Source organism: Amborella trichopoda, chromosome 8 (assembly GCF_054954075.1).
Source record: "Amborella trichopoda isolate Santa Cruz 75 chromosome 8, AtrichopodaSantaCruz75HAP2 v2.0, whole genome shotgun sequence".
NCBI classification, from domain to species: Eukaryota; Viridiplantae; Streptophyta; class Magnoliopsida; order Amborellales; family Amborellaceae; genus Amborella; species Amborella trichopoda.
The window spans coordinates 34,375,484-34,397,617 of NC_142343.1; the positions used below are offsets into that span (position 1 = coordinate 34,375,484).

At 33.0% G+C, this 22,134-nt stretch overlaps 1 protein-coding gene across 1 annotated transcript; it reads left to right on the forward strand.

Moving 5' to 3' along the window:
- Nucleotides 1–10,012: 10,012 nt before the first annotated feature.
- LOC105420101 (putative pentatricopeptide repeat-containing protein At3g08820) lies at nt 10,013–12,638 on the forward strand. The gene has a single exon (XM_011622374.3). The coding sequence runs from the start codon at nt 10,386–10,388 to the stop codon at nt 12,393–12,395; it is 2,010 nt and encodes a 669-aa protein (XP_011620676.1). The 5' UTR covers nt 10,013–10,385; the 3' UTR covers nt 12,396–12,638.
- Nucleotides 12,639–22,134: the final 9,496 nt, after the last annotated feature.

The following is a 22,134-nucleotide window of genomic DNA, read 5'->3' on the forward strand; positions in this document are numbered from 1 at the left end:
TAAGCCCTTCTGCAATGCTGCACATCAATCCATATACTCCAATTCTAAATTGGACATGCGACCATTTCTTTTTCTTGTTGCACCGAGAAATTGCACTCCCGAAGTGAAGTCATTTTGCGATGTCGACAATCTATAATCTAGATCACCCATCCAATTAGACTTACTCTATCTTCACAATTGGAGATAGCTTTCCAAAAAGATCCACAAGTAGTTAATAGTTCTATGGATATATCAAAGTATTTTGCTTAAGACCTATCAATATTCCAAACCTATATTGCTCTGCTAGCTACTTTACAAGTCCTACGGCACATCGATTTTGCATGATCTTAATATCAAGGGCATGATGCACCTTGCCCATGTCCCACATGAAAATTGGAGGACAATCACTACCCAGTGGCACTGACCATCTCCTTATCATTTCTTTCCATTTGGATCCTGTTAATTCATAATGATAAGATCATAAAACTCCCACTGTTATTGATTGGTCCATTCAAGAAAGATCAACTGAACAGCTGCGTGGTCAAGTTCTGTTGCCTAATTCACTATAATGGCAAATGTGAGGCGAATTAACATCATTCTCACCACTAGGGAGCACGTTTCAGCATTGTCTAGATGCTCAATTCAGTGAACCCTTCCTCCACTCTTCGGTTCTTTGCACTTATTTATAGTTTAATCAGTCCTCTTAATTTTCAGGACCCACTTATTCCTAATGGCCGTTTAAGAGAAATTTACAAGTTTCCATAGTCAATATTCTCTATAAAAACTAATCTCTTAGTCTAGTGAAGCAATCCAATTGCCAGTAATAAGTGATCTCAGGGCTTCCTGATACAAATCTGGTTCATCCTCATCAATGAAATGCAGGTCAGACTTTCTCCCTCAATTCCAAAGCATCTTTTGACGTTTCTGATACATGCATTCCTATGATGCTCAAAAAACAATAGTGGCTTACTCATAATGTCCCCCATAACCATTATGAGTAACCTCGTGGAGGAATCTTGAATGCTCCTACTATCGTCCTCTCGTGGAGGACTCTCTTCACCATTTTTTATTTGAGATCCAAGCATATCACATAGATCTGGAGTCATCCAATACCACCTCATGCTTAAGAACTTCTACTCAACTCCAAATCATGAAACTCAACTTTCTCTCAGGACCCTCTTTACACTCATAACTAAGGATAATCCCATTAGAATTTTCAAAACATCTAAAGAGTTTTTATACTTTCGACTTTCTAATTTTGTTCATTAGAAGATGAAATAATGAGAACAATTGACGTACAATGACAGAAAGGAACATATATGGGGTTTCTAATTGGACGGTAACTTCTTAAGGGGCTTTCAGACATATTTTGAAGGTACCTTATTCAAGATGCATAGAGTAATAACCCGAGCATATCCCAGGAGCTCACACAAAGACCGTCTTATGCTATCATGGATAACACCATGTCCAATGGGGTACAATTTCTTTTATATTCAACATCGCAAGCTTATGAGAGAATTGTCCATGATTTTATACTCCATAGACATATAACACCATGATCCTTAGAGTACTGTCTTAGACATTTCATAGTCTATGCTTGCACTTCATGTCAGTTTTGAGGACTATAAATCTCTTCCTTGACTAGGTACCAATCTCCAACTTAAATCTTTTAAAGCAATAGGTTGCCTCTTATTCAAGTGATATTAAATATACTTATTGATGGCTTGAAAACTCACGCTTTACTTTGTTGCATGGTCTTATCACAATAGGGACCACATATGTTTGGTTAAAAAATATCTAGTAGCTCTTGTGACCTCCAGGGCTTTAGTCTTATACAAATCACACCGTTTTTATTTAAAGAAAAGTTTATATAAGGGTGAGGCCTTGAAGAATATTAAGACGTGCCTCAATGATTCACTAGAAGAGGTTGTTTCGATGCCTAAAAATCCTCAAATCGATCATCTCGACCTCAAGATGTATGGACATGAGAAAAACTGGATATCAAGTCTTGAAAATACTGCATCTTGTAATGTATTTTTTGGACCATCAATTTTAAAAAATTTAAGTGTTCATAGATCTGCTCGATCAATAGTAAAGCTTTAAGTACTCTAAATATTGAGCCATCCCAAAAATTTTCAGGACTAAAATATCTTTCGACTCTATTTGAAGCTGCACCTTACTTTGATTGTTTAGGGTCTCATCCATATACAAATCACACCCTTTATTTTACCTCAAAATTATAATACTTCCAATCATTCTAAGAACGGTGCAGTTGGCATACAGATGCATCCGTTGGTGTAGAGGAAAGGTGCACCTTCAAATTTTATCATGGTATATAATTTTGATGTAAAATGTCTTAGGATTATCTCAAAATCTTTTTTTATATCTAATTATAAAATTTTAAATTACAAAGTAGATCTATAAACATATGAAAATCTTGAAAATGGATAGTGTAGATAATATGTTGTAAAATGTAAACTTAAAATCTTTTTATTTTTCATAGTCATACATCTCGATGATCAATCAAAAAGTTTTTCAACATTAAAACTACCTTATGGATTTTTAAAGGGCATCCGTAGCTCTAAATTATAAGGTAGCATCCTTATATAAACTTTTTCCTTCTAAGAAACTAAGGATCATTTACCTTTTCCACTAAGACAGTATAGTAACAGTAATTTGACTATCACCAAGTAAGTCTGACAATCATTAGAGCACAATTGGTGAGAGGGAAGACCGATTAAGACTTGACAATGTCCATATCATTTATTCATCATCTTAAAAAGTACATCTTAAAATTTTATCATGAACGGATTGAACCAATTAATAGGTCATCTATGAACAATTCCATGAAAAAATTCCACATTTTGAATACAAAAACCCTTCAAATCTTCACCCACATTCCATCAAAACCTTGAGATGCTTCCACCTCATATTAGAAAGAGAACCTCAGGGCCCCAATCTCAATTCATATTTCTACATTGCACACGGATCTCTCCTTGAGATCCAATAAAGAGGACTTATATTCCCCATTTTCACCATGGAGTTAGCAAAGTCATTCCAAAATGGCCTAGGGAAACTAGCATATTGCCTCACAATAGCATCAGCCGAGCCACCATTGAAGAGCTCCTAATCAGAGTGAATCAGCCCTCTCCTTTGCATCAAGTCACTAAAATAGCGTGCATCAAGATGTGCCCATCCAATGGTGCCAAGTTGTTGTCTTCACCAGATGCAGGACATGACCCTCTTCTCAAGCTTGCAAAGGCTTGATCGATGATGGTGTTGTTGTTTTTGCGACTATGGAACTTCATGCACCGAGCACGGCCGATCGTGTGGCCACCGGAGAGGGCGACGAGATCACGGAGGTTGAGACCCTTGCTTTGGAAGTTGGAGACGACGGCTGGGAGGTCGCTGAAAAGGAGAGGCTATCTGTGTGTTGCCATCGTTTAGGCTTGCCGTAGTTGAGTCCCTTCTCCCTAGTGGAACTGGCCATGAGGGACCTCCCAACTAGAATCAACAAATCAAGAAGACAATGATAAACAAATGTTAGAAATTACTACCTTATTTTATTTTTTTTATCCCCCACTAAAATCAACATCTCAAGAAGACAAAGAAAAACCAATGTTAGAAAATACACCATTCAAAGGTTTCTTTATTTCTTAAAAAGTACAAATAAATAATGCAATGTTAGAGAAATGGTTATTTACTGTTATCAGGACGGACCGCCACTAACCCCGTCGGTGAGGGGTCTGGTTTAGTTAATATCTGGTCTGATTGCATGTCAAACCAACAAGACCAACATTTAAAAACATGACATATATTACAAAAACAATTTTCCAACATTGTGTTATCGAGTTCAATTAGTCAAAACGGGTCTGACCACTCAAAACTGAAAAAATACTAGTTTTTCCTGATTTTCCATGGTCAATTAGTGTTTTGTAAAGCAAATACTAATTGACCGGTCAGATCTTAATTAGCTAAAGTTGGAGTACAAGATTTGATTTTCTTAATTTTCCTGTTTGAGAGCCTCAACCTCCATTAGATTAGTGATTACAACCATCGGACAGTGACAGGCAGTGGTCATTCTTTACTTCTTCCTACTTAAGCAAGTGGATGTTTCGAAATTATTAGAAACGGCCAACGAATGAAGGGCGTAAGCAAAACCCCACCTACATCAACTCCCAAATATATTCTCTATTGAAAAAAAAAAAGAAAAAAACAAATTTTGACTATGACAAACATTGGAGTATGAGCAACCATAGGACTATTTATTAGTAAAAAAAAAATAGTATTATTCATCTTTAGTACACCCCTAACTGCCAATATGATATTTTCTTGAAAATATTTTCTTACCCCATGACATATACGGTTGAGGTATGATATTTTCTTACCCATTCACAAAGTATAAGCTATATAGGTGAAAATAAGGAAATACACCCAAGAAATTTGAAGTTACCCTTTGTTTTTGCATACTTTTGAAAATATTACTTCTCATGTTTGTCTAATAACTAGGGGTGGAACGTACCCATGATTTGGGCATGGGTTCGGTTCGAGCTAAGAAAGAGTGCTTAGAGCCATTGCTCGAGCCATGAGCCACTCACCGCAACCACAGAGTCCCGAGCTGCCACAGCAAGGATGTCGGCACACGCCACCACGCTCCCCATGCAGGCGTGGTAGACTGCGGTTTTGATCGAATCAATGACCTCAAAGCCTCTTACTGAGTTTGCGTTTCGCCTTGCAGTCTTCTCTCCGGTGAAGGTCGAGTTATAGTCAAGAAGGATTGACCCGTCGCATCCCTGCAAATTCAGAATCAAAGAATATATGAGAGGCGTTGTACTCGGCCTTTACTCTCTTTCACACGCACACGCACACGCACACACATATGCACATGCACCTACACAGATGAGAGCTCTAGGTGGCACGTTAGACGCTGAGGAGTCTCACATTTACAAAGCAATAGTGGAAGTGGAGTCGGAGCAAAATTAGTTAAAATTAAAAGAAAATATCTTTGTATATAATTAAACTCTAAAAATAGTTAAAATTAAAGGAAAATATCTCCGTATCTTTTATTTTTATATTTCATATCTCAATAGACCAAAGGTTTTAAAATATATATTGAAATATAAAAATCCTAGGTTTTATGTCTTCTAACGACTAAATCGTTTCACTTTAATCCTATTTTTTAGCCTAAATAAATATGATAAAAATAAGTTTTCCTAAACCCTTTCTCTCACGCTCTCTCTCTCCCGTCTTTATCCAACCCCTCACTCTCTCTCTCCCGTCTTTCTCCAACCCCTCACTCTCTCTCTCCCCAATTGGGTTGGGCATTTCTCTCTCTAAAAAATGGCCCCCACCGTTAACTTGGTTTGATTCCAAAAAGCCCATTTTTTAAGAGGCTCTAATTCTAGAAAAATAGAGATGAAAAAAGCCGAGGGGGAGCCAAAGACCCAGCATGTCCTTTAATAGTGGATTCGGGCCTGGTAACCAATAGATCAATAAGTGATGAGAGACATAGAGTGCAGAGTTTGGCGGGGACGATGAAGCTTTTGGCTCCCCGGTTGGAGGAGGTTAGGGAAATGGAGAGGCCATTACCAGAGGAGGCCATTGCCTGTTTCTGCAAGCTCAAGAAGGTGTTCATGTTGGCGAAGAAATTGTTGAGGATGGGAGCAAGATTTATCTGGTAAGGGTTCTAATGGTTCTGCATGGCAGTGTTGAGAATATGGTCATAGCAGCGTTGAGAACATGATCTCTCTCGCCCCCTCTTTCTTTTATGTTGTATATGAAAAGGTTTTGGGCATGGTAGAAGTTTGGGTTGAACTGTGGATGGTGTGGGAATGAAGAGATACCATTAAATTGATTTATAAAGAGTTTAACTTTTTATAGGAACTTCACGTTTGGCAAAATGGAGAATTAGCCATTTAATAGGAGTAACAACATAAAATTTGAATCTTTCATATAATGCTGGAAATGATATGGGAAACAAGAGAGCCTATTCACAAGCACAGAAAAAGAGAGAGAGTTGCCATCTGTTTTCTTGACAGGCTGTGAATTTGGTTTGTTCTTTTGATAAAAATATTTAAATTCTATGAATTAATGGAAAAAACAAAAAAAATGAAATTGAAATTATTTGTGAGTTTTAGGGGAACACAATAGAGAAAGAGGTTTGGAAAAACACAAGGGGAGCGAGAGCGTAAGAGTCACGGGGAAAGAAGAGAGAAAGGGGGTTTGGGAAGTCACGAAGGAGAGAGAGTGGATGGGTTTAAAAAGAGTCATTTTTCTAATATTTGTTTGGGTTAAAAATAATAGTATTAAATTAGGTAAAGTTAATTACGGAGTAAGAAGATATAAAACATAGGATTTTTATGGCCCAAGACATATTTTGAAACTTTGGGTATAATGAGATATGAAACCTAAAAATTGATAGTACGGATATATTTTCTCGAAAAATCAAATTGATCTATAAATATATAAAAATCTTGAAAATAGATGGTCTATAAAATGGGTTGCAAGATGCACTATTTTTTAAGACTTAAAATATTTTTTTAAATTTTTTTTTTTTCATAAATACATCTTGATGTCGAGATAATCAAGGGTTTTTCAATATTAAAACAACTTTTTCCAATGGATTTTTGAAGTGCATATTTGATTCTACTTTTTTAAATATATGCATCTTATATTAAAAGGAAAATATCTCTTTATCATATGTTTTTAACTTCCATATATGATGAGACCTAAGAATTGAAAATATTTAACTTCCATATATGATGAGACCCAAGAATTGAAAATATTACTTGTAAGCAAAATGTCTCCATCTTTTCTATCTTATAATCCCCTGGACCTTTTTAACCATAATTTTTTTATCAAAACAAATACTAAAATGACACTATATTCAAATTACATCTCTCTCTCTCAAATTCAATCTCTCTCCCTTCCCTTCTTGATGAGTTTACCAGCCAAGGGGTTTAGTTTGAACTCGAACGCAAGTATACTTCTTTTATATGAGAGAGAGATGGAGTTTGGGTTTTTGAAAATGATGGAGTTTGAGTTTTAGAGAGAGAGATGGAGTTTTGAGAGAGGGAGAGAGACGATAATGTGAGAAAGAGAGATGAAGTTTGAGTTTTTGAGAGAAATAGAGTTTTGAGAGAGAGAGACGATGACGTGAAAGAGAGATAGAGTTTTAGATATAGAAAGAGATAGAGTCATTTCAGAAGTTGTTGAGGTCAATAATACATGGTAAAAAGGATTTATGAGGTTGGAAGATAGAAAAGATGAAATCATTTTGCTTAAAGATAATATTTTTAATTCTTTAATATGATGAGATGTAGAAGTTAAAAATAGGGAATGATACCATATTTTGCCTATATTAATTCATAAATTCACCAATGGCACTCGTCGTTTGACTTCAAAGATGTTGAGAAAGTATATCATGCATGACATAGGGGACCTGCATATATGAATTTTACATATTTTAGGCAAGGCACATAACGAAAATCAGCTACCATCCAACAACATGTTCCTAAGAAATCAATTTTAGGGATTGTGATAGTGTCAAACGGTTCATTACTTAATACCAAGGTGCCTTGACGCGATCATGTTTAGTTCCAACCAATTGAATAAGAAGTCCATTCTTGTACGTTATTTGATTTTTTTAAAAAAATTGTCAGGTATTTGTTTTCTCTAAAACTTAAAATTCGGTATAGTTTCTCTTTCTAAAAATTTTAAGATGGTTTCCCTCTCTAAAACATTTAAGTACTTCCGCTCTTTCAAACTTAAAATTTGATACAGTTTCTCTCTCTAAAAATATAATTTCTCTCTCTACAAATTTTTGAGATTGTTTCTCACTATAAAACTTAAAATTTAAGATAGTTTCTCCCTCTAGAATTTTCAGGTACTTTATCTTTATAAAAATTAAAATTTGAGATAGGTTCTCTCTATAAACTTTGAGATAGTTTCTCTCACTAAAACTTAAAATTTAAGATAGTTTCTCTCTCTAAGAATTTTCATCTACTTCCTATCTAGAACTCTTAAAAATTGAGGTAGTTTCCCTCTCTATAAATTTTGACATAGTTTCTCTTTCAAACATTTTTAGGTACTTTTTTCTCTAAAATTCGATATAGTTAATCTCTCTAAAAATTTAAGATATTTTCTCTCTCTAAAACTTAATTTGAAATAGTTTCTCTATATAAAATTTTTGAGATAGTTTATCTCTCTAAAACGTTATAGGTGTTTCTCTCTTTAAAATTATATAAAATTTCTCTTTTTAAAATTTTAAGATACTTTCTCTCTAAAACTTAAAATGTGAGATAGTTTCTCTCTCTACTTCATGGGGGTGTTTGGGTGGAATTAGTTGTATTTTATAAAATGGGCGTCTCCGTAACAAGGAAATCTAGCTAGCTGGAAATCAATTTTGGAAGGCAATGATACATATTTCTTTATTTTTGGTTTGAAATGAGGAAAGTAATTTATGGTGAAAATACTTTTACTCTCAAATTTTCAATCCAAACATATATGCCGAACATTAATGATTCAATTAGTCAAAACCAAAAAAAGAAATAATACCCCTAGAGTCCACTTCTTCTCCATACTACTAGCGAAAGGGAAAATGTAAAAACTACCATTAAAGCAGCCCAAACGAGACTTACTATATCCATGTTGCATTCCCTATTTGTATGAAAGGAATTATTCCATTATTGATAACTAGCCTTAGTGGAATCGATAACGCAGAGTCAAAATGGGATTATGACTCAACGCTATTTACGAACGGATCCAATGTATCCACTTGAAAAAAATTCTTAATTTAGAGTGAAATCGGGAAGCATTAAGCACTAACAAGATATACAAAGTCACCCCATTGGAGGTATCAATGGGTACGTTACTCATATAGGAATAGTAAGCCTTCAACCAAGGAACGGATACTTTCTCGGCATGCGATAAGAAACCCAAGAATCTTTTTTAATACAACTTATCTTTCTTTGGAATAACTGCTAATGTTAGATCCTATTTCTGCTCCTTTCTGTTCCCCCTCTGTGGCTAGGGGAGCAATCCAAGGTATACAAAACCATCATTTCGATATCCATATAAAACCATTTTTGAAAATGCATTTCTAAGTAGCAAAACAGCCCCTTACAGGGATACATCTCAAGTTCGATCCCTACTATTAAAGTACCCAAAAAAATATATATATATAAACTATGGGGATCTCTATAATATTTCCAAATAATAATAATAATAATAATAATAATAATAATAATAATAATAATAATAATAATAATAATAATAATAATAATAATAATAATAATAATAATAATAATAATAATAATAATAATAATAATAATAATAATAATAATAATAATAATAATAATAATAATAATAATAATAATAATAATAATAATAATAATAATAATAATAATAATAATAATAATAATAATAATAATAATAATAATAATAATAATAATAATAATAATAATAATAATAATAATAATAATAATAATAATAATAATAATAATAATAATAATAATAATAATAATAATAATAATAATAATAATAATAATAATAATAATAATAATAATAATAATAATAATAATAATAATAATAATAATAATAATAATAATAATAATAATAATAATAATAATAATAATAATAACAACAACAACAACGACTTATTAAATAGCATAGGGTGTGGTTCGTATAGAGTTGAGGCTCTAAACAATCAAAGTAAAGCCTACCTTTAAATAGCATCAAGAAATATGGTATCAATATTGAAAATCTTTGTGATGTAGCCTTAAAATATATTTTTATATTTAATTACAAAATTTAAAGCTTCAAACGTAATGTAGATCGAGTAGATCTATAAAAAATTAAAAATCTTGAAAATTGACCGTCCAAAAATGTATTACAAGATGTACTATTTCCAAAACTTGAAATCCATTTTTTTCTCATGTCCATGCATCTAGATGTCAAGATCATCAATTTGAGGATAATTGGGCATCAAAACATCCGGATCTAGTGAAATTTTTTAGGTGAGCTCTAATTTGATTGTTTAGAGCCTCACCTCAATACAAACATTTTCCAATACGGTAAAGGCCGGATTACAAGGAAATAGAAAAGTCTTAGTCTGAGACTGTTGTTGTAGGTTGAACTGGAATTTGTCTCCTGCCCATCAAAATGGCTTAATCTATTTACATTTTGAAAATTTTCAGCCTCAAGTAAGAGAACAAAAAGACGTTGGGAATTTCATTCTAAGCTTGAATCGCTTCTGAATTCGTTTCCCTCTCTACTGAGTAGTGAGTACTACTAACCAACGAAACTATTGCTGCTTCATAAGCATTCAACGAATTTCGTGAGTATTTTTCCGGAACTCAGTCAGAAAATCTCTCTCTCTCCTTGCTCGGTTCCATTTCCATTAGTTTATGAGACTTGCATTGCAAAGATGCAGCACATTGACAAACATAAAGCAAATCCAAGCCCATCTCTACAGAACCCATCTCCATAAAGAGAGCTATTACCTCCACTTTCTCTTGAAATCATGTTCAGAATTAGGCCAAATCGACTACGGTCGATCAATTTTTGACCAAACTCCAAAACCCGACATTTTTCTCTGGAATTCAATGATCAGAGGCTATGTCTGCCACAATTTCAATAATGAAGCCCTTGAATTGTACATTCTCATGCAAATTTCGGGCATAACACCCAACAAATTCACGTTCCCTTTTGCTCTCAAGGCTTGTGGAACCGTTTCAGTACTTAGATTAGGCGTAAGGATCCATACCCATATAATCAAACTTGGCTTTGAATGTGATGTCTACGTTCAAACTAGCTTGCTGAGCATGTATGCCAAATTGGGTTTTGTTGATTTAGCAAGAAAAGTGTTCGATGAGATGCCTGAAAGAAATGTGGTTTCTTGGACTGCCATCATTGGTTGTTACGAGAGGCATGGGCGGTTTCAAGAAGCAATTGATTCCTTTCGAGCCTTAGTAGATGCAGGGTTAAGGCCTGATAGCTTCACCCTAGTGCGTGCACTCTGTGCATGTTCACGATTAGGTGATGCTAAGGCTGGTGAGTGGGTTCATCGATGTATCAATGAGACCAGTATGGGGACTAATGTTTATGTAAATACATCACTAGTTGACATGTATGTTAAGTGTGGGTGCATGGAAAAGGCACGAAAGGTCTTTGATGAGATGCCCGAGCGCGATATTGTTTCGTGGAGTGCAATTATAGGGGGTTATGCACAAGATGGGCAACCTACTGAGGCTTTGAAGATTTATTTTGAAATGGAGGAAGCAAATTTGAAACCAGATTGCTTCACTATGGTGGGGGTGCTATCTGCTTGTGCTAGACTAGGGGCTCTGACATTAGGGGAGCGAGTAAAAGCTAGGATTGATTGGAAAGAATTTACAGCGAACCCAGTTCTTGCGACTTCTTTGATCGATATGTATGCTAAGTGTGGTAGGATGGCTCAAGCTTGGCTTGTATTTACTGAGATGGAGGAACTAGATGTTATTGTATGGAATGCGGTGATATCAGGGTTAGCAATGCATGGTCATGGAAAACAAGTGCTAGGTCTATTCGGTCAAATGGAGAAGACAGTTATAAGGCCAGATAGTAACACCTTTGTCGCCCTCTTGTGCGCGTGCACCCATTGTGGCCTAGTAGATGAAGGCCTCAAGTTTTTTTATAGTATTAGTCAAGTTTATGGTCTTACCCCTAAGATAGAGCACTATGGATGTATAGTGGATCTTCTTGGTAGAGCTGGGCTCTTGAAAGAAGCCTACGATTTGATTCAAAACATGCCTATTGAGGCCAATGCAGTTGTTTGGGGTGCTCTCTTAGGTGGTTGTAGAATTTACGAGGACACCCAATTGGCCGAGCTCGTGCTTAAGAGGCTAATAGAGCTAGAGCCGCAAAATTCAGGTAATTATGTGCTCTTATCAAATATTTATGCTTCGAATAAAAAATGGAATGATTCGGCAAAATTGAGGTTAGTTATGAGAGATAAGGGAATAACGAAGACTCCAGGGTGTAGTTGGATTGAGGTAGAAAATGTTGTCCATGAGTTCTTGGTGGGAGATAAATCACACATAAAGGGTAATGAGATTTATTTGAAGCTTGATGAATTGCATAAGGAAATGAAAGAGGCAGGATATGTTCCAAAGACTGGAGTAGTTTTGTTTGACATAGAAGAGGAAGAGAAGGAGCATTGCCTTGGCCACCATAGTGAAAAGTTAGCAATTGCATTTGGGCTTATAAGTAGTGAGGAAGGTGTAATTCGTGTGGTGAAAAACCTTAGGGTATGTACGGACTGCCACAATGCCATAAAGCTGATTTCAAAGATCACTGGAAGGGAGATAGTTGTTAGAGATAACAATAGGTTCCATTGTTTTAAGGAGGGAATTTGTTCTTGTAATGACTATTGGTGAAAAAGCTGAATTCTGCACATTTTTGCAGAAGCCAGAGAGAGATCCCTACCGTTTCGTTGCTTTCAAGGTGAGTTATGCACCTCTTTGTGAAAGCTGGAGAGAGAGATTCATACCTAGTGGCATTTTGTTGTAAAAATTGAAAGCGTATTCTCTCTCCCCTATACCTATAGGGAAAGGTTTCTATGCTTCGATATATATTTCCCCAATATTCAGCCATCTAATTTAGATTAAGTGAGCTACTAACCGTTTGATTTAGATCCGACGCATTAGAGTATTTTATTTCTAGTTTTGTCTACAAATTGTATGAATATAAATGTTGGTATGTGCTATCATCTCAATCGGATGCACCTAAAAAAATATTAAAAAGAATTTGCCGATAATAATGATCAAAATACCGCTTGAAACTTTCAAAAATATTTTGATTATTTTATTTTATTGAAATTATTTTTTTTTATTTTTTACAAGTGCAAGTTTAAGAGAGGAGTGGAAGCCCAAAATTTAGTGTCAAAATATTTTGTAGAAAAAATAAAAAATAAATAGTGTAGAGACGTGACATTGTGATTAGAGCGATCTCAGCCGTCCATTCAAAATGGAAAATTGCATAGGGGAATATATGTATGTTTTATGCATAAAAGGAAGCATAGAAAGCTTGCCCCTATCTATATAGGATAAGGTGAAGTTAAAATTTCCTATTCTAAAATTTTTTTACAACAAAGTGTCCTTCAAAATATAAAAATCATATTAACAATAACTTATTTGAAAATTTCTAGAATGGCATATTAGTAATTTAAAAAATTACTTATCATTTAAAGGTCAAAGGAATCTTTTTAAATTTGAGTTTTAGAGGGATTTTAAAAAAATAAAGACATTCTTCTTAAAATACATGAACTCTTTATAGTCAAAAGTGATTTTTGAATATATAAGGGTATTTTATGGTCAAAAGGACTCTAGATTCTAAGTTCACTATTAGTATATGGTATTCTAATATATTTTAAATTCACCATTAGTGTAGTATATATATATATATATATGGTGTGGTTTGTATAGAACCTAGGCTCTAAACAATCAAATTAGAGCCTACCTTCAAATAGTATCTAAAAATGTGATTTCAATATTGGAAATCTTTTTGATAGCTTTAAATTATATTTTCATCTTTATTTATAAAGTTTAAAGCTTTAAAAATAGTGTAGATAGAGAGATCTATGAAAACTTGAAAATCTTGAAAATTGACGGTCAAAAAATGTGTTACAAAATACACTATTTTCAAACTTGAAATCCTTTTTTTTCTCATGTCCATACATCTTGATGTGGAGATGATCAATTTGAGGATATTTGGGCATCAAAACAACCTCTTCTAAAGAAATTTTGGGGGTAGGCTCTAATTTGATTGTTTAGAGCCTTGGCTATATATATATATATATATAGAGAGAGAGAGAGAGTGAGTGAGAGAGAGAGAGAGAGAGGAAAAATATCTTGTCAGGCCATGGGCTAATGGAATAGTCTAAGCCCAACAATATGGATCAAACAGCCACAACTGTATTTCGTATTTTAATTTTAATTTTTTTTTTTTTACAAATCTAAATTGCATGAAATTTGTAAAATCCATTCTTTTCATTTAAGTGCACCTAATAAAAATATTAAAAAAATTAATTATAAAAGTATTTGACCAAAATACCTTTAAAAGTTTTCAAAGTTCATTTATTGTTAGGGATTATATACAATGAGAACAATGTCCTGAAAGCAAACGAATGGGAAGCAAAGAAAAGGGAAAAAACACCCCACTATGGAAAGTGCTTAATTGGCTTTGAATACCTACGATTGGGCATAAAAGCTGATGGAACTCTTGAAGTCATTAAAACAAAATACGGATGCTACTAGTTCGGATCACAAACCCATGAATAACTAAACAACCCAACGGAACCCAAAGCAAAAGCCAACTCAATTGAAACTGTGACGATGTGTGCAAAAATGAATGACTTTGCAATAGGAAAAAGTGACGGTGTTTATGAAAACGAGGCAAAGAACGAGAGAGAAATAGGGACGGCTTCAACTCGATCCACGACTATGGATAAACCCACATGGACTACGATCAAGAGAGACGAAACAACATTGGCAAGCTATAGTTCGGCCTGCTCTGATACCATATTAGAAACTGTATTTTTGTATATTTGGGTCTTAAGCTCCCATGAAGATGTATTATTGAGTTTATGGAATATGTAAACCCGAGCTCTAATTATTGGATTACAAAGTTGTATACTATTAAAGAACGTAAGATATGCAATGAACTACCTTCCTAATATGGGTACACATAAAAAGAATGCAACTATTATATCGAAAAATAAGTGCAGGTTTCTATATTTCCACATTAAAAACATATAGAGCAGTAGTAGAGAGGGATTTCCTCAATTTTACAGAGTGGTGTAAAGTGGCATAAAAGTCATCAATCCGTTTTTTTAAACACTGATACTATACTATGGATGCTCAAGTCCATAGTGAGAGAAATCTAACCATTAGGGTGGGAAGAGATACTGTTTAGTTTAGGCGAGTAATGAAATCTAACCGTTAGGGTGGGAAGAGAGACTGTTTAGTTTAGGAGAGTAATGAGGTTGCAATTCAGGTAGTACACCTCATACCTCAATTGCATGTTATGGCTTCCATTCCTACTAACAGTTTCAAAAGCCACTAACTATTTCAAAAATGGTAAGGCCACTCATCCCTATTGAATTACCCAAAAATACAAAAAAAAAATTTATTGCTCATAAAAGTCAAATTGAAAAGCTAGTGGATGCAGTGTTCCAATAGCAACTAGTTGGGTCTCTCATTACCTCTGTAGTTTTATGCATTAGTAACAAAATATTTAAAAAGTAACATTTAAAGAGGAAAATTTACGCTAATATCCCCTAGAATTTGTGAAATAAAAATATCTTTAATATTTCAGATTTTATGCTCGGCGCTGTTTTTTCACTTTTTCTTAAAATGCCCCCTGTGGAAAAGTTCCTAAGTGAGTTCCTTGTGTTTTTTTTATGCGTATGTTTCAATAAGGTTGCAATCTTAAACGATCCAATTAAGGTGCACCTTCAAATTTTATCATAATATGTAATTTTGGTGTAAATTTTTTTTAGGATTATCTGAAAATCTATTTTAATATCAAATTATAAAATTTTAAACTTCAAAATTAGTTAAAATCAAGTAGATCTATAAACATATGAAAATCTTGAAAATGGACGGTCTAGATAATGTGTTGCAAGATGCACTAGTTTTGAAACTAAAAATCTTTTTTTTTTTCATGTTCATTAATCTCGACATCGAGATGATCAATTAGAGGGCTTTTCAACATTAAAACAATATTTTCCGTTGGATTTTTGAGGTGTATCTGTAATTCTACATTTTAAGTAAACTTTTTCGTTTTTTTATAGAGTTATCTCTTTAGAACTAGAAGTATAGAATCAATTTTTACATAACTAGAGTGGCTCACCACTCACATTTTAAACCCCCCACACTTTTTTTTTCAGCCGAAAAGGAAAGTCCTGTAGTATGCTCTTACAAGATCACATTATAAACTTAATAATCGAATATATATCTGTTTAAATTGAAATCAAAAGCCTTATTTTTTATACATAACTATCTGGTGATTCTAAATAGATCCCAGAATTTTGGATAAAAAAATTTATTTTACCAAAAGAGCAGGTGTATAATATGCAGAGTAAGTGTATAGTATGCACCCACAGCAGCGCTTGTAAAGAAAATAGTTAAACATTTTTGTGGGCCTTTAATGAGTTAAGTTTAAGATAGGACACGGTTTCTAAGCGGCCAGCCCGCATATCGTAGAAATGCGGGCTTGGCAAATAGTATATTTTCTAAATATAATTTGATCCTAGTTTTTAGATGATATATAATCCTTAACATGGGGATCATGATAGGAAAATAAAATAAAATTAAAAATTACAAATAATAATTATATTAAGGAAATATTTGGATAGTTAGTTATGTTTTTAGATGGACCACTTATTTGCATCCATCTTTAAGATGGGTGCCTTTTAGCTTTGGACTACATATTGCAGCAATGCGGTGTAGCGCGAATGAAATAATTTTCCTTAAAAAAAAGGGAAAAGTTTAATAGAGCCGAGGCTCTAAACAATCAAAATTAAAGCCCACATCAAAATTTTTACTAGAAGAAGTTGTTTTGATTCCCAAATATTCTCAAATTGATCGGCTTGGCATCAAGATGCATGATCATGAAAAAAAATGGAATTCAAGTTTTGGAAAGAGTGCATCTTGTAACACATTTTTGGACTGTCAATTTTCAAGTTTTTCATGTTTTCTTAAATCTGCTCGATCTACACTATTTTTTAAGTTTTATATTTTATAATTAAAGGTGAAATATATTTTAAGGCTATCATAAAGATTTTAGGATTGAAATCACATTTCTCAACACTATTTGAAGGTGGGCTCTAATTTGATTGTTTAGAGCCTTGGCTCTATACAAACCGAACCCTTTAAAAAAATGCTATCTACAATTGAATCTGTTTATCTTACCCAAGAATCAGTGGCACCGTGTTGGTTTACTTAATATATCCGAAATGGGTTTTGTTAGGCTACACTACTTGATGGTGTATACCCTTAAAATCTTATAGTTTAGTCAGTTTTTGTTTAGAGGTATTTTAAATAATTAATCAATGGTAAAATAGAAATTCTTAATATAAACAAAAACATTTATTAACAATAGTGGATAATGACATCACCACATTGTATGCAACGTTACCCAAAAAATGCATTAATTATTTTTTAACTACTAATAGAATGTCACTATTTTCTTATAGAAATATCCATACTACTTTTCTAAATTACCAAAATATCCCTATTTGAAAAAATTTGTACTACAATTCAAGGGTATTTAAATATCTAAAAATGTTGAAGACTTTAAGGATATACACTACAAGTGATGCAGCCTAACAAGACCCATAAAACATTAGCCGGTTCTAGAAAATGGTTGCCTACTCCTACCAAAGAATCGCCACTTCTCTATAGGGGCATAGCAATTCCCTTATTGGGCACCAATAATAGAGAGTTGCAGCCTCAATTCCCTTATTGAGCACCAATAATAGAGAGTTGCAGCCTCTTTTTCATTTTTTATTTTGTGCTTTTTCAGTTTGATAATGAAATTCAATAATTGAAATGGGGCTATAAGAAGACCTAGGTATATGAAAAAATTCTATAAATTCTTCCTTTGATTTTCCATAAAATAAAATAAAACTTTTTTTATTGTTTTGAAAAATCCACCATTTTTTTATTTTCAGCTTCAATTAGAACCCTTTTCTCTAAAATTTAGTTCTAATTGTAGGTAATTGAACCCTTTAAATCGTGTTTCGATTTATGAGATTAAACAATGGATTTATGGTGATTTGGCCCGGAAGTTATTTGGTTCTCACAGCTTCGGGAATCTTGAAATCCATTAAAAATTGAAGAGGGCTATGGATTTCTAAGCATTTAGATTGGATATATAATAAGTAAATATATTTATAAAATTATATCTTTTCTTGAGTTTTATTGCGTGAAATTTCATTATGGTTAGGGTTCTGAAATCTGCCTAAACACGGATTTCTTAGTCATTTTTTAACCAAATTTGGTGGAATTTGGTTCAAATGTATCCTATTCAATGTCTCTACAATTATATTTCTCCAATTTGTTTAATCTATACTGATTATTTTATAGATTTCGCTCAAAAGAAGCTTGGTTTAGGGTTTGATACATTTATGGAAATTTTGTTAGTGAGTTGCTTAATTTTATTAGGGCTTTTTTATGCATGTGCTCTTAGGAAGGATTAGTGTTAGTAATAAGATTTTTCCATATTTATAATTATTTTAAACTCTATGGCTCGATTTTTTACTTTTCAAGAAAAATTAGCATTTGAAAAGCTTTTTTTAATGTTATTATATGGAAATTTGCTGGGGAATTTCGATGAATATGACATCTAGAAGGATTAGTGTCAATAATCAGAGTTATTTTTATTTTTTACAATTATTTTGATTTTTATGGCTGAATTTTTTAAGTTTTAAGGAAAAATGGCATTTTAAAAAAAAGGAAAAAGTTCTTTTTCATGTTATAATACGAAAATCAAAATTTGATGCATATGCTCTTAGGAAGAATTAGGGATAATAATCCAATATTATCCAATATTTTGATGTATATGCTCTTAGGAACAATATTATCCATTATTATTGAATTTTGATGCATATGCTCTTAGGAAGAATTAGGGATAATAATCCAATATTTTGGAGAATTTTTTGAAAATTGCTTTTCACGAAAAAGCAAATTTTTAAAGAATTTTTTTTTCATGTTATAATATGACTATATGCTCTTTTTTTCTATGATAAATGTAATTGTCAACTGCATCCAAACAAACAAATAAACTCTCAATATTCATATATTTTTGTAAAATAATAAGAAATATGGACCGCACCCATATTTATAAGAATTTCTAATGATTCTTTGAATGTTTAAGTCTCAAAATCACGATCGGATCGATTCTTGATGGGCAATCCCGGTCACCTGTCTATTTTTTTCAAACATCGGATTTTTTTTCAAATATTGGATGAGACGACTAATCTCATTACATATAGGCAAATGTAAGGTTTCTTTTTTTTATCCACAAGGTGCTCCTGCAGCTTTATATTGTATGCTTGTTCGCTTCGGTAAAATATATTTCTTATCTATTTTGATATCAAGTTTAGAATAATGACACACTTATTATTTATTAAGAGGGTTTGAATTTTTTATCCGAATAGATATTTTACATCAGGGACTGAATAATATGATCCTACAAGACTACACTGCAACATTTTTCTTTGGAAAGTTTATATAAGCATGAACCTTAAACTATAGAATGAAGGTGCACGGAAAAAAAGCTCATAATCCTCTAATTGATCATTTGGACATTGAGATATATTTAAAAAAGAAAAAATTGAGTCCCAAAAATAGTGTATATTGAAAAATATTATTTGAATCATCTCATAACTTGGGTTTATCACAAAGTTCGAGAAATTTTTATTTTTAGCTTTGAGCTTAGTCAATGAAATAAAGGCCGCCATCCAATTTCACATCCAAGGGCCAAAATTAATTGTGACCACCTTATACCAAAGGTAAATGGTCTGATTATATACTTTCCCTTTGGGTAATTAACAATACTTTAGATTTTAGAGAATATGTTTTTCTCAATCAAATGCATCACAATCCCTTTCTATCTTTTCTAAAATCAAGATTATAGATAATGTCTCAAAATATCACGTTATCATTGTGTCATAAAAAATACCCTTACATAAATTTTTGAGAAAGTTATGTAAATACCCATTTTAGTTTTTGTTATTACCAAAATACCGAATACTTTGAGTTGTTATTGATAAGTCCATTTTATAGATTTCATAACAAATTTTTTGAAAAAAGATGAAACTACTCATTTCGGTTTTTGAAAAATCGAAATCAGGTCAATTTTTGGTTTTTCGAAAACCGAAATCAGGAAAATTTTAGTTTTTGAAAAATCGAAAATTTTAAAATTTCGATTATTCTAGAACCGAATTTTTTTTCTCTCTTTTCGGTCCTCGATGTATTTTCTCTCTACCTCTCTCTCTACTAATCAAATTCAAAAACCGATTTTTGTTTTTAAATTCAGTGTTTTGAACAACCAAATTTATTTTTTTTGTTTTTAAAACACATTCTCTTTCTACCCTTCCTTTCACCCCCACGTTTAACCATGTCTTTTCTCTTTAAACTCTTACCTATTTTTTCTAAAATTTTTGCTAAAATTGTAAGTCCTAGCTCGCTCTGAGTGCAAAGACTTGGAAGATCTAGAAAACCTGCAAAAAATTGCGTAAAATGGAAAGTTTCAGTTTGTTGATGACCCAGCCCATGACGCCCTACCTTCAAGAAGAGATCTCTTGTCAAATATCCAAACCAGGCCAAATTCCTCTCAAGACGCTAGCTGAAACTTACCCAAAAAAAGATGCAGGGTTAAGGGAGAGAGAGTTAAAAAAAAAACCATTTTTATCCGTGTAATGTAGAGAGAGAGAGGTAAAGAGAGAATATGCAGAGGACCCACAAGGGAGAGAAAAAATTTTCGGTTCTTGAAGAATAAAAAATTTTAAATTATTGGTTTTTCAAAAATTGAAATTGGCAGGATTTCGGTTTTGAAAAACCGAAAATAGGTAGTTTCGCTTTTTTAAAAAAAATTGTTATGAAGTTCAAAAAACGGACATATCAGTAATAACATGAAGTATTTGGTATTTTGATAATAATGGAAGCTAAAATGGATATTTATGTAATTTTTCCTATTTTTTTTTTTTGCTTTAATTCCACATATAATACAAGAAGTTAAGATAAATTTCAAAACAAAAGTCATTGGTCATTGTTATTTTGGTGCAATTTGTATAAGACTGAGGATGTAAATAATCAAAGTAAAGCGCACCTTCAAATAAATTGTTAAAAAAATGTGCACCTTCAAATAGTATCGAGAAATGTGGTTTCGATACTAGAAATCTTTGTGATATATTTTCATATCTAATTATATAATTTAAGTTTTAAAAATAGTATAGATCAAGCACATATATGAAAACTTGAAAATCTTCAAAATTGACGGTCTAAAAATGTTTTACAAGATGCACTATTTCCAAAACTTGAAATCCATTTTTTTCTCATGTCCATCCATCTTTAGGGGTGGCAATGGACTTGGACCTAACCCATACCCATTGGGTATACCCGACATGGATCCAGGTATGGGTCCAAGTTTTGGAACCGCAGGTACAGCTCGTGTCTGGGTCTAATAAAGGATACCCAGATAGTCTCGGGTCCGGGTACCTGACGGGTATTTGGAACCGAATTTTTAGTTTACCCAAAGGCCAAAGCCCCAACTCTAAAATCATTTCAATACTTTTTGTCTTCACGTCTTCTCTTGGTTCCCCAAACAACCAAACCCTATCGTCATCCTCCCTTTATGCAATTGTCCCTCTCTCAATTTCTTGGAGACATAGCTCTCTCTGGATCTCGAATGTCTCTATCTCTAATCGCCCACCCCTTAAAAATCAGTTCTCTGTTATTTACCACCATAGGCAACAAAAAAAAAAGCTCATGGTGAGGGTTGCAATGGACCCAACAAGACCCGGGACCTAACGGGTATGGGTATAGGTCCAATTGTTGGACCAGACAGGTCGGGGGTTCCAAAATCTGGACCTAAATACATTCGGGTCTAGGTCCGGGTCCAACCAGACCCGACCCATTGCCACCCCTATGCATCTGGAGGCGGAGATGATCAATTTAAGGATATTTGGCCATCAAAACAACCTTTTTTAATAAAATTTTTGAGGTATACCTTAATATGATTGTTTAGAGTCTTAGTACTTATATTAAACTTTTTCCTTCTTGTTTTGATTACGTGGACTATTTTTTTTTCTGAAGTCTATAGTGACATGTTTTGGATAAGGTGCAGTTTGTGTAGAGCCGAGCCTATGAACAATCAAAGTAAAACCCACTTTTAAAAAGTATTTAGAAATGTAATTTTAATAGAAAAAATCTTTGTTACAGCCTTAAAATATATATTTATATTTAATTATAAAATTTAAAGTTAAAAAAATAGTGTAGATATAGTAGATCTATAAAAACATTAAAAATCTTAAAAATTAAAGGTCCAAAAAATACTTTACAAAATGGAGTATTTCCAAAATTTGATACAACTTCTTTCGATGATCATTTC

Coding starts and splice junctions, on each gene's coding strand:
- LOC105420101 (XM_011622374.3), top strand. CDS start 10,386: ATGAGACTTGCATTGCAAAGATGCAGCACATTGACAAACATAAAGCAA.